We start from the raw sequence: 14,953 nt of genomic DNA on the forward strand, positions 1-14,953 counted from the left end.
ATTGTTCTTAGCAGGTAATATCTCTTTCAGTAGTTTGATCATTTGGTTCCACTCTCTTCTGGTTTGTAGAGTTTCTGCTGAGAAGTCTAATGATATTCTGATAGGTTTTCCTTTATAGGTTACGTTCTTCTTTTCCTTGGCTACATTGATAATTCTTTCTTTTGATTTTTGACAGTTTTAATACAGTGTGCCTTGAAGAAGGCCTCCTTGGGTTGAGGTAATTAGGTGTTCTGTTGCTTCTTGGATTCTAGGATCTAGTTCTCTCATTAGGTTTGGGAAGTTCTTACCAACTATTTGTTTGAATAAGCTCTTCCCCCTTCCTCTCTTCTTCTGGTCTGCCTGTTTCCATATTGCTCTCTCTGCTGGAGTCACATAGTTCTCGTAGAGTCCTTTCTTTTTTCTTTTCTTTTCTTTTTTCATGCTCTAGTCTCTCTTCCCTCTGCTACATTTCTAGAGTTCTGTCTTCAATATCAGTAATTCTTTCCTCCATCTGGTCCACAGTATTTCCTGTGATTGCTAGTTCATTCTTGATCTCTTTTATTGAGTTCTTTATCTTCAGAATTTCTGTTTGGTTCTTTTTTCAATCTCTTTGGTAAAGTACTCATTTTGTTTGTTGATTTGTTTTCTGAGCTCACTAAATTGCCTGTGTTTTTTCACATCTCATTGAGTATTTTCAGAACCGCAATCTTCGATTCTTTGTCATTTCTATCACTTATTTCCATGCCTTTAAGTTTGCTTGCTGGAGATTTTCCCGTTTCTTTCTGAGTTGCCTTGCTCCCTTGGTTTACTCATGGCATTTGACGGATTCCTTCTCTGTCTCGACATCAATGTATAAGTGGCACTGCTCTCACAGATTACTATGAAGACGTCTTTCTATTCTTTTCCAGTAGGTGGCACTGAATAGCACAAGTCTTCTTAGCTCTATGAAATCCCTGTGCTGTCCCTCCACAGCCAGAGAGAGACTCCCATCTGTGTAGCCCATAATGTGTAGGGGTGGGGTGGACTTGGGGAACTGGCCAGCTTCTTCGTTGTTTTGCCCTCCTGGTAATGATGACCTTAGACCTTTACAGGGTTCCCCCTGCACCCAGCACCGGGACTGTTCACCCTTTGCTCAGGGATAAAGTGATTCTGTCGTACCTGTTCTTGGGTTTGCAGATAATGTGCTTTGCAGCCCGACACCAAGGGCAAAGGGAGATGAGCTCTGGGAGGCTACAGAGAGTCAGGGCTCTGTGGCTTTGTTTCTCTGTTGTTCCTCTGTTGGGAATGCTGATCACCCGGCAACCACAGTCATACCCCAGGCTGTGTCCTTGCCTAGGTCCCTGGGCTCAGCTGCAGCTCCTCCTACTCATTGCTGCAGGAGTGTTCTAGGAATCTCTCTGCTCCTCCCTGCTGCGTGGAGTGCCAGCCACAACTGGATTTCTTCTCTCTTCTCACCTCCCCAGTTTGTTCCAACTCACCCACCTTTAGATGTTTCAATGTGTGGATTTCTCAGGTTACTGTGCATTGAGCAGGGAATCCTTTGTTTAGTTATAGCTGTTGAAATTGTCAAAAATTCAAGGGGAGAGACCAGGGGAATCTTGCATGCTGCCATTCCCCGACATCACCTCACAGTAGCTATTTTAAGAGGAAAGGAATTTAATACAGAAAATAAGATGCTTCCAACACCTTTGGAAGGTCTGTCTCCCTAGAACTGGTCTGTCTCTAGAATGCTACCACAGAGCGAGCTGACCAAGGGCACTGCTACCTCTGCAGGAGCCCTAGAAGGAGAGACTCAAGAAGTGACGTCGTGGTGCCGAGGCACACCACCTTAGCTGGGACCTGGAGATCAGCAAGCTGTGGCCAGGAACACACTGCTTGAACTACAATCTGGTAATTAGGAAGCCTCTACCCAAATTGTGCCTGCTAGATTCATTATTTCTCACCCCAGGGGAATTGAATGTGCTTGATAGAAGCTAAAGCTCACCTGCAAAGGAGTGTGGGAAATGTAGTTTTCAGTACCAATCTTTGCAGTTCAGGAAGGTATTTCGGGAAGAGGTTGGAACAGAAAAATGAGAACGCTCATCCAGTTTATGCATCCACTAATTCAGATTTTTCTTTCCTTTTAAAAGATTATGGCAAGAAGGTTATTCCCTCTGTTGACCCATGAAACGATATACCTGCCAAATAGGAGTTTTTGTGGTAATTAGACTCAAACTCATACCTGAGTCTAGCAGCCATTATTTACAGAGGTCTCATGCACTGTGCGTTTCAGGGTAAGCCACAGACCGGGTGACCAAGCCTCCTGCACTGGGCTCCTGCTGTCTCAGTTGACCCTTACAAGAGAGCTCCTAGGATTGAAATTCGGCCAATAGGACTGAGACTTTCCTTGTCTAATTGGAGCTGTGCAGCTATATATTTGCTCCTCACTGACCAATCAGGCGTTCCATTCTGACCGATCAGGACAGTGCTATTTGGACTGATAGAGATGTGGAGTCCCTGCTTGCACACAAATGGACCAATCAGGGACTGGGTGCAGACACTCTTCTCTACGTAAGTCAGCTTCACCTTTGTCTCAGTGGAGGACACGTTCAGTTTCCATCATGACTCCTTCCCCTGACTGGAGCTGTAACACCTGAGCCCCTTTGCCTGAGCTGCTTCATACCTGAGTGGTCTCAGCCAAGCTGTTTTAAAGTGAGCTGCTTCAGCCACACTGTTCCACATCTGAGCCTTTTCACAGCTGAGCTGTTTTCACTGAATAAATTCTCCCCCTTTGCCACACCACATACGGGGACTCCTGTTGGCATTGAATTGATGATGGCAACCTTTGGTTGGCATCGCTTCTTCTGTTAGTTGCTGCTGGTGATTTCTTTACCCTTTTTAAAAGTACTACTTTGGGCTCAAGTCCTGTAATTTGCTTCATCATAACCCTACCTTTTCTAAGAAGTTCTACCTAAATATACTTTAATTATATATTTTCTAAGTCATGTGTGTGTTTTAATAATGTAAATTCCAGAACAGTAGGAATGTAATGTTCGTATTTTTTTATTTGTTATGAAATTAATTTACAAAGTGTTACTCACCTGTTATCTATATCATAAAAGTCCTGTGGTCATGATGCCGTAATGGCGTCACGACCAAATGAGCAGCGGCTCTCGCAGTGGGTGGGGCGGGTGCCAGCAGTGTCCACGGAGCGTGCGAGGCGTCAGGGGATGGCAGACATGGCCGTGATGGCAGGCTAGGCCGAGGGGACCCTACACACGCATGATTTAATCGTGTGCTCAGCCTCTAGTTTTATATAATTCTTAAGACTGTCGTAGGAAGGGCAGATTTATTATCCCAATTTTACTAATGAGAAATCTGAAATCCAAAAGGATTGAGCAAGTTTCCAAGTCACACAGCTAATGGCAAGAGAGTCACGCGGCTAATCTTAAGAGTCATGTGGCTAATGGTAAGAGAGTCACGTGATTAATGGTAAGAGAGTCACGCGGCTAATCGTAAGAGAGTCTCCGACTCTAAGGCCAGTGCCACTTGGCCTTACCCTGACTCTCCTGTGGTGGAAGTGCTTGCCTCCATCTCTGACCAGACATCTCACTGCGTCATCTGTGTTCCTGCCAACCTTAATTTAGCACCGATTTAACTAAGTTAAAACCAAAAGTAGGGGGGGGAGAGGTGGGGAATAACTTATGTGACCATTGTATTCTGATCATGAGTAACCTTGTTATAGTCTTGGTTATAATAAAGCTAATAGCGGATCTTCCCAGCCTTGTCCCGCTCTGGTTTTCAGGAAACTGCCCAGCTTCCTCAATAAAATCAGATCCTCCAAGGCTGGTAGTGGAAACCAGATTTCCCATGTGGGAAGCTTGATCTTGGGGGCACTAGACTCACCTCTGTAATTCACTTTCCTCTTGGTATTTTTTGCTCTTTATTACTGCCTTGATCAAGGAACTTGTATCCCCCATTTACCACTTTTTTACAAGAATTTATTCTTGACTCTTCCACAAATCCCTTGTATTGTAGCCACTGAGACGAGGCTGGATCATTCAGACAGGCTCACACACCCATGGGTGTTTGTAACATAGAACTTCGGGTTCAGGAACTGCCAGCCTACTTCCCTCTTCCCAGCTGTTACCAAGGAGCAGTGCTTAGACCCGCCTTCTTTATGAAGCACCTGGAAAGCGACTTCTACAAACTGGACTCCTCTCTGTGGTCTTCGTCGTGTCCTCTCTTTAGGCTCCGTTCTCACTGAGCCTTTCTTAGTAAGAAGGGACAGCAGGCACGGGGACCATCTTCAGGAGAGACTGTCCACAAGAACATGGTTTCACTGTGAGCTCAAAGGGCAACCATTTCCGATCACAGATCCCGCAGTGGTCATCAGAGACTTAGACAGAACCTGGGACTAGGACTGTGATGGCGAACCTTTTGAGCTCGGCGTGTCAGCATTTTGAAAAACCCTAACTTAACTCTGGTGCCGTGTCACATATAGAAACTTTTTGATATTTGCAACCATAGTAAAACAAAGATTTATATTTTTGATATTTATTTTATATATTTAAATGCCATTTAACAAAGAAAAATCAACCAAAAAAATAAATGAGTTCGCGTGTCACCTCTGACACGCGTGTCACAGGTTCGCCATCACTGGGCGAGGACGTTAGAAAGATGCCGTGGGCAGCTGTGTGATTTACCAGGAGCTGGGACATCGCCTGTGCTCCATTGCGAGTGGCCTCAGCTCACACTGCCTATTTATCCTTCCAGGTATCACGAACTGATCACAAAGTATGGGAAGTTGGAGCCTTTGGCAGAAGTGGATCTAAGACCCCAGAGCAGTGCAAAAGTAGAAGTCCACTTTAACGATCAGGTGGAAGAAATGAGCATTCGTCTGGACCAGACAGTCGCAGAACTAAAGAAACAATTAAAAAGCCTCGTGCAGCTGCCCCCGAGCGGCATGCTGCTCTATCACTTGGACCACGAGGCGCCCTTCGGCCCCGAGGAGATGAGGTACAGCTCTCGGGCCTTGCACTCCTTCGGCATTAGGGATGGAGATAAGATCTACGTGGAATCCAAAACCAAGTGACCTCCCAGGTTGAACTGCACACCCCAGGACTTCGCAGGGCAGTCTCCTGGGTTTTCTTTAGGAGGGAGAAGATTGGTTTGGTTTGATTTTGCTTTGCTTTGTTTGGGGGGTAGAGGTGTATCCTCCCCCCACCCCCCCACCCCCCCGAGTGGGTCGGGGCTGTTTGAGGTATTTTTTTACCAAGATTTCTTTAGCTCTGCCAGCAGAATTGGCCACATCTCCAGCCTGTGTGCCCTCCCTCCCCAAAGGATGACTGAGAAACCCCGTCTTACTGTGTGCACCGGGCCACCTGCTGCTGGGTTATCATTCCGTCAGACCCGTGACGACAAGGGCGGCATGGGAGTGCCTCCCTCCAAGGATGTCTGGAGAAATCAGGAATCGAGGGTCCTCGCAGGAAGGGCCAGCCCTCCCCCCGCCTCTTCTCCTCCCTCCTTCTCGCTCTCTGTGTTCTTTTGGTTCCATTTCTCATTGTGACTTATGTCAGCACTTACTAATGGTTTTATTCTGTCCATAATTAACTTCTCAACTTGGGTGATTTTTTTTTTTCATTTCAACCTTTTAAAATAATTTAAAGTGTTTTAAGCATTTTCCAACCTGATTCTAACTCAGACACTCACTTAGGAGCTAGGACTCTATTAGGAGCTTGAAGAAGAATAGACGGAGAGTTCAGCTTCAGGACACAGCCCGACAGAGCAGGCTGGTCTCAGTTTTAATGTTCATACACGTTGTGTCAGCCTTGGCTCTCATAACATGGAACAGTCAGATCCCAGAGGTTTTTATTTTTGCTGATTGACTCTTTCTTTGTCATGACTTTAAGCTTCTGAAAATAGAGGCCTGACTTTTGAAGACACCCTAGAGTCATGCACAGCTGAGGGCAAGCTCATGAGTGCAGTGGGGAGCCCGGGGGTGCCTGGGGCGGGCGCTGTGAGGCTCCCCGGGGTCGTCATGTGAAGGCCCTGCCCCTGCACTTGGCAGGGAAAGGTGGGACCTGGCATTGGAGGAGCTCTGGTTCCAGTTCTCGCCGGGACCTGGAGAAGCCATAATGGAGGATTCTCCTGGTCTCACTGTTTCACTTGGCTGCCCCTGCAGCACCGCTCTGACTGATGAGTCACGTACAAGTGTCCCAACTTCAGAATTGCCTCCACGTCAGAGTTTTGTAGAAGCATATTTAAAGCACTTGTCTTTGAGATCTAGCTCCTTCCCTGCTCTGAAGTGTTGATTTGTTCTGTCCCTTTGCCAGTCAGTGCAGGCTCTTGCTTATAATGTGTTTTTCTTGGTCCACCGTGTATACAGAGAGAGACTTCGCACAGGCGGGCAGGAGGCATGCACAGGCAGGATTTTCAGAGAATGTAATCATTAGGATGGTTTTTGGCCTTTTAACATGCTTCCACCACTCCTGTGAATGTCTTAGGAAATCCCTTAGGCGGCTTGTAAATTCTTTATGTAAATGGTGTTGTGTTTATTACTTTTTAAATTTTCCTATGCCATAATAGCAGAAATTTATTCTCTTATGCACTTCAGGTTCAGTGTTTGTAAAGCCTTTGACTCAGGCCTCCCGAGTCCAATCTATATTCACCGAAACAGTAAATAAAGGTGGAAACCAAAGGGATTGCGATGACGATGAGGCCTCGTCTCCTCTCCGGACTCGGTCCTTCCCGTCAGAACGTGGGCTGTGGGGCCATGCTGCGCAGACAAGAGTCATTATTTTGCAACCACGATTTCCCGGCATATTTTTGGAAGTGAGCAAAAGTGTGGCCCTAGTGTCATGAAGGTTAAAACTGTGGAGGCTTTGTGTATGTGTGCATGAGTGCAGGCGAGTTTGAGAGAGAAACTGTATAGCTGAGCCTTTTGCTTTTGTCAGCCAAGGAGATAGATGCACCCTTATTTTTTGAGGTTGTGTGGCCCCTGACTGTCCCCCACAGAGGGCAGAGGGAACACGTGGGTTATGCTTTAATCATAAGTGGGATGGTCACAGTTGGTAAGCTATTTTATATATGACAGAGTTCTATGAAATGCTTTTGTACTGTAGAGGCCTGCCACCGACTGCAGGTGCGCTTCCATCACACTCGCATGTCAGGGGACTGCTCCTTTACCTGTGGGTGTGGGTGTTGTAGGGCATTGTAATGGATGGTTTTAAAACTTGCTGAATAATTTTTGATTGAGACAAAATCTAATACAATGACCGGTCTTTTAGAGTTACAGAAGTGAGAAAAGCGATTGAGCATGTGTACTTGTAGACTTGTTTGGGTGGCTGAGTAAAGATGCTTCTTTTGAAATAAAATTGGTGCTGCATAGACACTTGTAACCAAAATGATTTTTGTAACAGGCCAAGGAGGGAAGACACCATGGACCTTTGAGTCTACAAGTTATGCATAGTTGATTGCTGCTTTCTCGGTATTTTAATACTGACATCTCCAGGTTCAGCGAGAGCATATTACTGAGAGCATATCTGTGATCAATGCCATCATAGCCAGTATTACAGCTTGGTTGCTACCGCACAGTGTATAAAACCTGTCTTTTCTAAAATAGACATTCTTTCAGTTATGGAAAAGGAAAGGAGTAATAAATCTAAACCAAAACCAAGGGACCCTTTTGATATGTGAGCATGTAGCTGCTGAAACCACATAGAAATCAGTTTTTTGATTTGAAATATTCCAGAATGTTTTAAAGAAAAAAGTTCAGAGTTGTATGTCTTTTTTATTAGAAGTTTCTATTGTTTCTGCAACCTATTGCCACCCCTGCCATAAATACATAAAGCAGCAGGTATTCTATAACCTCTTGTTTCTTTTAAACCTTTTGATGAAAATCAACCCAAAACAGAAGCTATGTGTAACAGGGCCTAACGTTACTACGCTGTGTTTAAAATGTTGTTTACATAACAAAATGGAAGTCCAGTTCTAGCCCAGCGTTTCGGCCGGGGCGGCACGTGTTGTCGGGGGCGTCACAGGAGCAGGGACGCCTCCAGGAGCTGCACCACCGGCGGGGCCCGGGCGGCGGGCGTCTCCGTGTGTGTCTGGTTTTCCGTGACGCGTTGGACGGAACCGACACGAACGGCTCCCGAGAGCACCCAGACCCGGTCAGGGCCCCGAGCGCTGTCCTCAGGCGCACGGTCGGCGGAGGGGGCTCGGCTCTGCCGCCTGCCTCCTGCAGTTGGTGGAAAGATGTTTTATTTCAGAATATAATTTAAACATGTTCTTTGCACTTTTTATTAATATATAGAGAGTTAATCTTTAAAAAAATTAAAAATCCAAGTCCACGTTCGCTTAGTGTTCTGCTTTTTTTCTGGATTGTGTGGTCACGATGCGTGTCTGTGCGGCCCCGCGCTGTGCCTGCGCCCTGGGGGCACCTCCCCTCTTCACGCGCTGACCCGGGACGTTGCTGAAGTTAAACCACACGACACGCGGGCGGACGGAGCCAGGAGAGTCTCGTTTTTATCTAGAAATTGTGATGATTTTTCCCTTTGAAAAATAATTTTCTATAAGAATTAGAGTTTGGGGCACTTGAACGCTACCTGCTTATCAATAATTTCCTGGTAAACTGCTGTCAATAACCCAGTGCCAGAACGGAGGCCCAAGAGCTGCACTGCGTCTGCGACGCGCCCAGAGGAGCCCACCTCCGCCACCCCGCGCCACCCGCTACCCGCTCGCCCCCCGCGCCCACCCCCCCTCCGCTGCACCCTGGACCCCGCGCCGCCCGCCCGCTACCCCCTCGCCCCCCGCGCCCAACCCCCACCCGGCGCCCACCCCCCCCTCTGCTGCACCCTGGACCCCGCGCCCCTCGCCCCCAGCGCCCACCCCCACCTCCGCCCTGCCCAGGACCCCCGCGCCCACCCCCCCAAGCCCCACGCCCCGCGCCATGCGCTACCCCCTCGCCCCCCCACGCCCACTACCCCACCCCCAGGATGTTATGAGCAAGGTCACCTTTTCTTTCAGGCGCTTCTCTGGAAAAGACTGTGGTTGAGCTGAGACTTAGCGCCTTGGCGGTCAACGCTGGCCACATAACCTTATAACATGGACAGGGCTGTGTCCGTGCGCTATGCATACACGCATATGAGTTCATGGTTGATTTGTAGATTTTTTTATGCTATGTAAGACCTTACTGAATAAATATTATTTCTCTCAAAAAACTATATAGGTCATTAAATATTAACATCAGTCAGTTCATCTACTTTTAAGTTTTTCAGGTAACAGAATTAGGAACTGAGTTAATCCAGGAAAGGAATAACATGCCATATTTTATCTCCTTAAAATAGAATGTATTTGTGATTCCTTCAAAAATGTGAGTGTTAACATTAGAAATGTTTAGTTTTTTCCCCACAGGCTGATCTATTAAAGTGATTATATATATATATATATATACATATATATATATATATATATATATATGGTGTGTGTGTGTGTGTATATATATATATATATATATATATAGTGTGTCTGTGTGTGTGTGTGTGTGTGTGTGTATATATATATATATATATATATATATCTATGAAGATAAAATACCTTACATGAGCAGGGTCTTATGCTCCCATCTTACTCTGCACTAAAGAAAACAACACAGCACTAGGGTCAGCATTATTCTGCTGAGTTAGTGGTGTTTTTACAACTTTATTTCAAAACACTGAAACAGTGTGTTGTGCCCAGATTTCAAGGTTCCCAAGACCCCCAGGGAGCCAGTCAGTCCGATGCAAAAGCAAAGAGTCCTTTATTATGCAAGCCGGCTTGCGCTCCCCATTCACCAGACCCACCAACACAGCGGAAAGTCCAGTGGCTGAGAAAGAGAGGCCTGGTGGGACAGAGGGTTTTATAGGGGGGTGGAGTGAGGGCAGGAGAGGGGACTGTGGGCCCGCCGATTGGCCAGGCGCAAGTCGGTACAGGATGTGGTCATAGTGATGGCGTGCACTTCCCTTGATTATTATTGGTTAGTCCAGAGAAATCCTGGGTGTGGCTAGCAGCAGCTTTTTCCGGTGAAGAAGCACGTGGCTCTGTCCCAAAATGGAGGACCCAAGGCAAGATGGAGGGTGCAGTCCTCGCCCGGCTCCCGCTGCTGCCGCTCAAACACGCCGCAAGGCAGGATGGCCCTCCCGCACAGCACCTGCAGCTGGCCTGCGGGCGGACCGGGACTCCCTCAGCGGCGCGTCTGGGCGGCACAGCCCAGCACACGGGGTGCGGCCGGTGGAGTGGCCCAGCTCCGGAAGAGCGGCATCCGCTCGGAGCAGGCCCGGCCCACGGGGCCAGTGCACTGCAGCACGGTGGCCTCCCCGGGCTAGGGCACGCGCCCCACTCCGCTGCCGCTGCTGCTGCACTGGGGCCGGGGGTCCATGCGGCCCGCGCGGACGCCCGGTCCGGGGGGCAGCGGGCGGGTGGCAGCCTGCGCCGGGCTCCCACTGCGGGCTGGGGAGCCGATGCCCCATGGGGCCCGGCGGCCGGTCCACGCAGGCCCCCTTGACCGGGCCCCAAGGGCCGCATGGACCCCCGGCCCCAGCGCGGGGAGGGGGGGGGGCCGACCACGGGGGAAGGGAGGAAAGAGCCAGGCGGTGAGGCCTTCTGCTCCCATGACCTCGCCCGTGGTCAGTCGCCGCCTGGCCCCACCCCTCGGCCCGCCGCCGGCCACGCAGCTGGTCAGGACACTCGGACCCGCTCCGGGGAGGCCAGGCCCTATGGCGGGCGCTGAGGGATTTCAGAGCCCGGCAGCCAGACTCCTCCTCCCGCACCGCCCGGAGAGGCGGGCCGCGCGCCTTTCAAGTGGCCTACATAATCATTAAGCCTAATAACTAGAGAGCAAACTAGAATAAAAGAAACAGTTCTCTTTAAAGGGGTAGAATGAGAAGTGCCGATGGCTGTTGAGTGCTCTCATTGGCTGTGGGGTCCACGCCTGGACAGCTGTACCACAGTACTGGCTGCTAAGTTCTCAACCACACACACACGTTCACTGTTAATCTTTATGTTTTGCTAAAACACTAAGATGAGATGTTCCTTGATATCTATCTTCTAAATTTATTTGCTCTACAACAGAATCACTCATGTGGCTGATAGCTCTAAATCCAAACTGTAATTTGCCCTCACACAGAACTGAGGCACTGTGTTGGTACAGATCTGCTGTTCACTGCTCCTCTGAAGTGCCATAGGGCACACTTGGGTGCTATCGACAAGAATAAGTGAACCAGTGATATGATGGAAGAAAACTGACAAGTTGGTTTTTAATCTGAGAACATTGTAGAGCAACGGTCGCCAACGGGTGGTCCACAGGCCACTGGCGGTCCGTGAGGTCCGAAAGGTTGGTGACCAGAGCCTTAAGACGTTGTTTCAGTAGACAGACAAAGGTGAGGGGTCACTCGGTTCCAACTCAGACTTTTATCAAGGAGGCATCAGTGTTCAGGTAAACTTAAAATTGGTATTTATAGAAGAAAAACTACGTTTATAATCTACTGGAGCCTGTATTGAAGGTTTGTTTATGAGAAAGGATGAGGCTGTCATTGCTATTGTTTCTCCTTAAATTTCAAGACAGCCTTGAGAAGAACATAAATATTGCTTACAAAATAGACGACACAGATTATCTATAATGTCGGCAAGATGTAGACCTGCCAAAAATTATAATGCAATTTCAATTTGAGTGTTTCCCAGACTCTTCATCATTGAACGTTCCTTAGTCACTATAAGTAATACATTTAAGGCAATAAATAAGCATGGGAATAAGAGGAGGCAGACATTGAAGGACACAGACTGAAGAGGAAAAGGTGTGTTCTGACATGTCTGACACATTTGTGGGCAGGCGTAAGCTCTACTCTACAATTAGAGAATACAACGAGGACATTATGAATTGCTTTGGTTGTGTTAAAAGTTTGATTTAAACTTCAATTTGTTTACAAAAAGGAGTCTGAATAAAACAAGAAGGTATACCTTAGAAAATCCCATTCTAACCCTTATACTCCATCTTTTACTAGTTTCTTGTGTGTCTTTCCAGAATTTTGTTTTTCAAGTTAAACGTTTATTGCACACTCACTGTAGTCAAGTTCTCAAAATACAACGCTTAGCAGCACAATTTCACCTTCAAGGACTGTACGGTTACACCACCTGTATAAAAAGTGATTTTTGTGGAAACATGGTCAAATAATTTGCGGGGGGAAAGTGACACTGGAGTTTTGGGGCTGGAGATTCCGGCGTAAGCAAAGGCCCAGAGACGTGGAAATACAGGGCGGTCTACCTGCAGCTCTCAGCCAGCCCTGTCGTCAGGCCTCCAGACCCTCTGCCTCTGTCTCCTCTCTGTTAACGTTTGCCATTTTACAAACATGCAGCACCTGCCTCTAATTCACCCATCTTTCTACCCACTTAACTTCCCTGGAAAGCATTTTAGCAAAGCTATTCAAAGCATGAGAAGTCCCACTGAAAGTTCCAGTCGTTTACTCACAGCAATTTCTACTAAGAAACAGGGATGCTTTCTAACTTGTTACTTACATGTTATTCATATTAGCATAAATGTTTTAATCTTAAATGCTCAACAAGGAACTATTGGAACAGTAAAAATACATCATTAGGAGAAATTATTAAACCATTAAAATTTGTTTTTCAAGGAATGTTTAATAAGGTAGATACCATATGCTTTGCTAACATGTGTTTTTATTGGTTGAAAACGGCCTGCTCATCGTGCATACACGGAGAGCACTTTTAAACACACTGTCATTATCATTTCAGACTGGATTTTAATAGGTGGTGCAAATGCTTTCCTTCTATGGGAAAGAAAATTCCTTTAAAACTCATTTGAAGCCAGGACCAAAATCCCAGAGCTGTGTTCTGAGGCTCACATGGAGCCTTCATGGTGCAGGTAACACTGGGGAAGCTCCCGGCCAACCTTTTCGGGAAGACGCCCCAGCTCCGTGTCTCATCGGCCCGGAGGAGCAGGTTGGTGGCAAGTGCAGTGCAGGCGAGAAGACGAGGTTTCTTCACGCAGTAGCTGTCCAAGGGCCTCCTGCCGCTCCCCCGGGCTCACCTGGTTCAAGTTCACACCCCCACGCTGACCTGATTCCAAATGTTCTGCCTGAACTTCCGTGTTTCCTGAAGATCAAAACTGGAATGCTGAGCAGGAACCTTGCGAATAGCGAGCGACGCCTCAGCTTGAGCTCCGAGTTGGGCCCTGCCCTTTGCCCGGGCTCCGAGGTAACCAGGGCGCCTGCCTGCCAGGGCCTCTCCGCTGCACCGCGGGAGCCACAGGCCGGCAGAAAGCATTTCCCGGAGCCACAGGCCGTGCCTACTGCTCCTTTGATCTGAGTGCGTGTGTGCTAGTTGGTCCTTTGACCAATAATGTAGCAGAGGGAGGCCGCTTACACTTGCTCCTCTCCCCGTGTGTGTGCACGGACAGGCCTTCGTGTCCCAGCATCAGGGCTCAGGGCGTCCAAAGAATTTAGAGCTGCGCCCCCCGCCCGCCCCCCACCGCCAACACACACACCAGCAAGAGGCAGCCCTTCTGTCTTTTCTTTCTTCACTGCAGAGCTGCTCCGCCTTCTTTTGCAAGAGCATGGAAGGAAGGTGACTAATAACAAAAGCCCTTCATCTGCATCTCCACAGACCGGTGTTCAGCCTGTGGTGCTGAGTCTGCCTTCCCCGAGGCAGCGCGTGGCCTTAGTGAGCCTCCCGCCTCCAGCACCCGCAGCCCGCACGTCAGGCCCTCAGCCCTCCGGTCCTTGGCGCCCTGCGGCCCTGGGCCACGCTGGTGCTGATCGCCAGCTGCCGGCTCCCCGCCTCGGCTTTGGGTTCAGGCTCTTCACGCCATAGCTGAGCCAGCCACAGAGGAAAAGGCCCAAGCTGGCTCAGTGTGGCCGGGAGGCGCTGCTTGTCTTCTGGGAAAGTGGGTGCCTCTGAATTTAAACAAGTAACAGCGAAGGAAAATATGTCTTCTTACTGTCCCCTTATTTATATAGAGCAGAGTTGGTAATTTACAGACCACTGTGCACCTTGCTTTTTTTTAAAAAAAACGAGTACTTTTTAATCCTCACTCGAGGACATTTTTTCCATTGAGTTTTTTTTAGAGAGCGTGGAAGGAAGGGAGAGAGAGAGAAACATTGACATGAGAGACACATCGATCGGTTGCCTCCCACATGCGTCCCGGCCAGGGCTGGGTTTCCAACTGCAATGGAAGTGCATGCCTCAAATCTGCAACCCTTTGAACTGCAAGCTGATGCTCTAACCACTGAGAAACCCAGCCAGGGACCTTGTTTTTTTGTTTTTTTGTTTGTTTTGTTGTTGTTTTTGGTTTTTACTTAAAATGTATTTTGGACCTTTCTCATAGCATAGGGAGTCACCTTACCCTTTGCTTACAGTGTAATCTAGATGTAATTTATAGTGCTATTTTAATCGATACCTTAGTGATAGAAATTTCTGTTCCTCTCTCTCTCTCTCTCTCTCTCTCTCTCTCTCTCTCTCATTTGCTGCAATTAGCATGTTATTTTACATATTTGAAATAAACCTGTAGAATACATTCCAAGAAGTGGGATTGCTGGATCAAAAGGTCAAAGTGTTTGTGATGCGGTAGATATTGCCGGATTATTCTCCATTGGACTATACAGGAACGTCCTTCTCTGGTTTTGTGACTTGTCACATTTGTGCAAAGTCAGAGATTGCTCATCTTGGGCTTGATGTAGTCTTCCTGGTTCGCGCCACCAAGCCAGGGCGTCCTTCTCGCTAGGCACACCCATCGGGGCACTTGCATTTAACACGTTACAGATCTGCCTGAGCCACGCATGGCGTCTGCCTTGGGAGCCATCTTTCTGCTGGAATCTAGTGTTTAATCCTTGGTAAGTGAGATCCACCCCTGGGGGCGGGGGAGGGCGGGGGGCGGGGTGGGGGCGGGGTTACTGCCCTTACAATGTGTGCGCATCTGTTCCCGCTGCCTGCCCTTGGAAAGTGA

General features: G+C 48.1%; 1 protein-coding gene across 2 annotated transcripts in view; it reads left to right on the forward strand.

Moving 5' to 3' along the window:
* The window catches only part of TBCEL (tubulin folding cofactor E like), a 79,065-nt gene extending 70,751 nt beyond the window's left edge, over positions 1-8,314 (forward strand). For both annotated transcript variants that reach the window (XM_059676795.1, XM_059676796.1), the window contains exon 8: positions 4,735-8,314. In XM_059676795.1, coding sequence (XP_059532778.1) covers positions 4,735-5,053 — 319 coding nt within the window. In that variant the 3' untranslated portion in view covers positions 5,054-8,314. The remainder of the gene's footprint in view (positions 1-4,734) is intronic.
* Positions 8,315-14,953: the final 6,639 nt, after the last annotated feature.

This window comes from Myotis daubentonii, chromosome 19, assembly GCF_963259705.1.
Source record: "Myotis daubentonii chromosome 19, mMyoDau2.1, whole genome shotgun sequence".
Lineage (NCBI taxonomy): Eukaryota > Metazoa > Chordata > Mammalia > Chiroptera > Vespertilionidae > Myotis > Myotis daubentonii.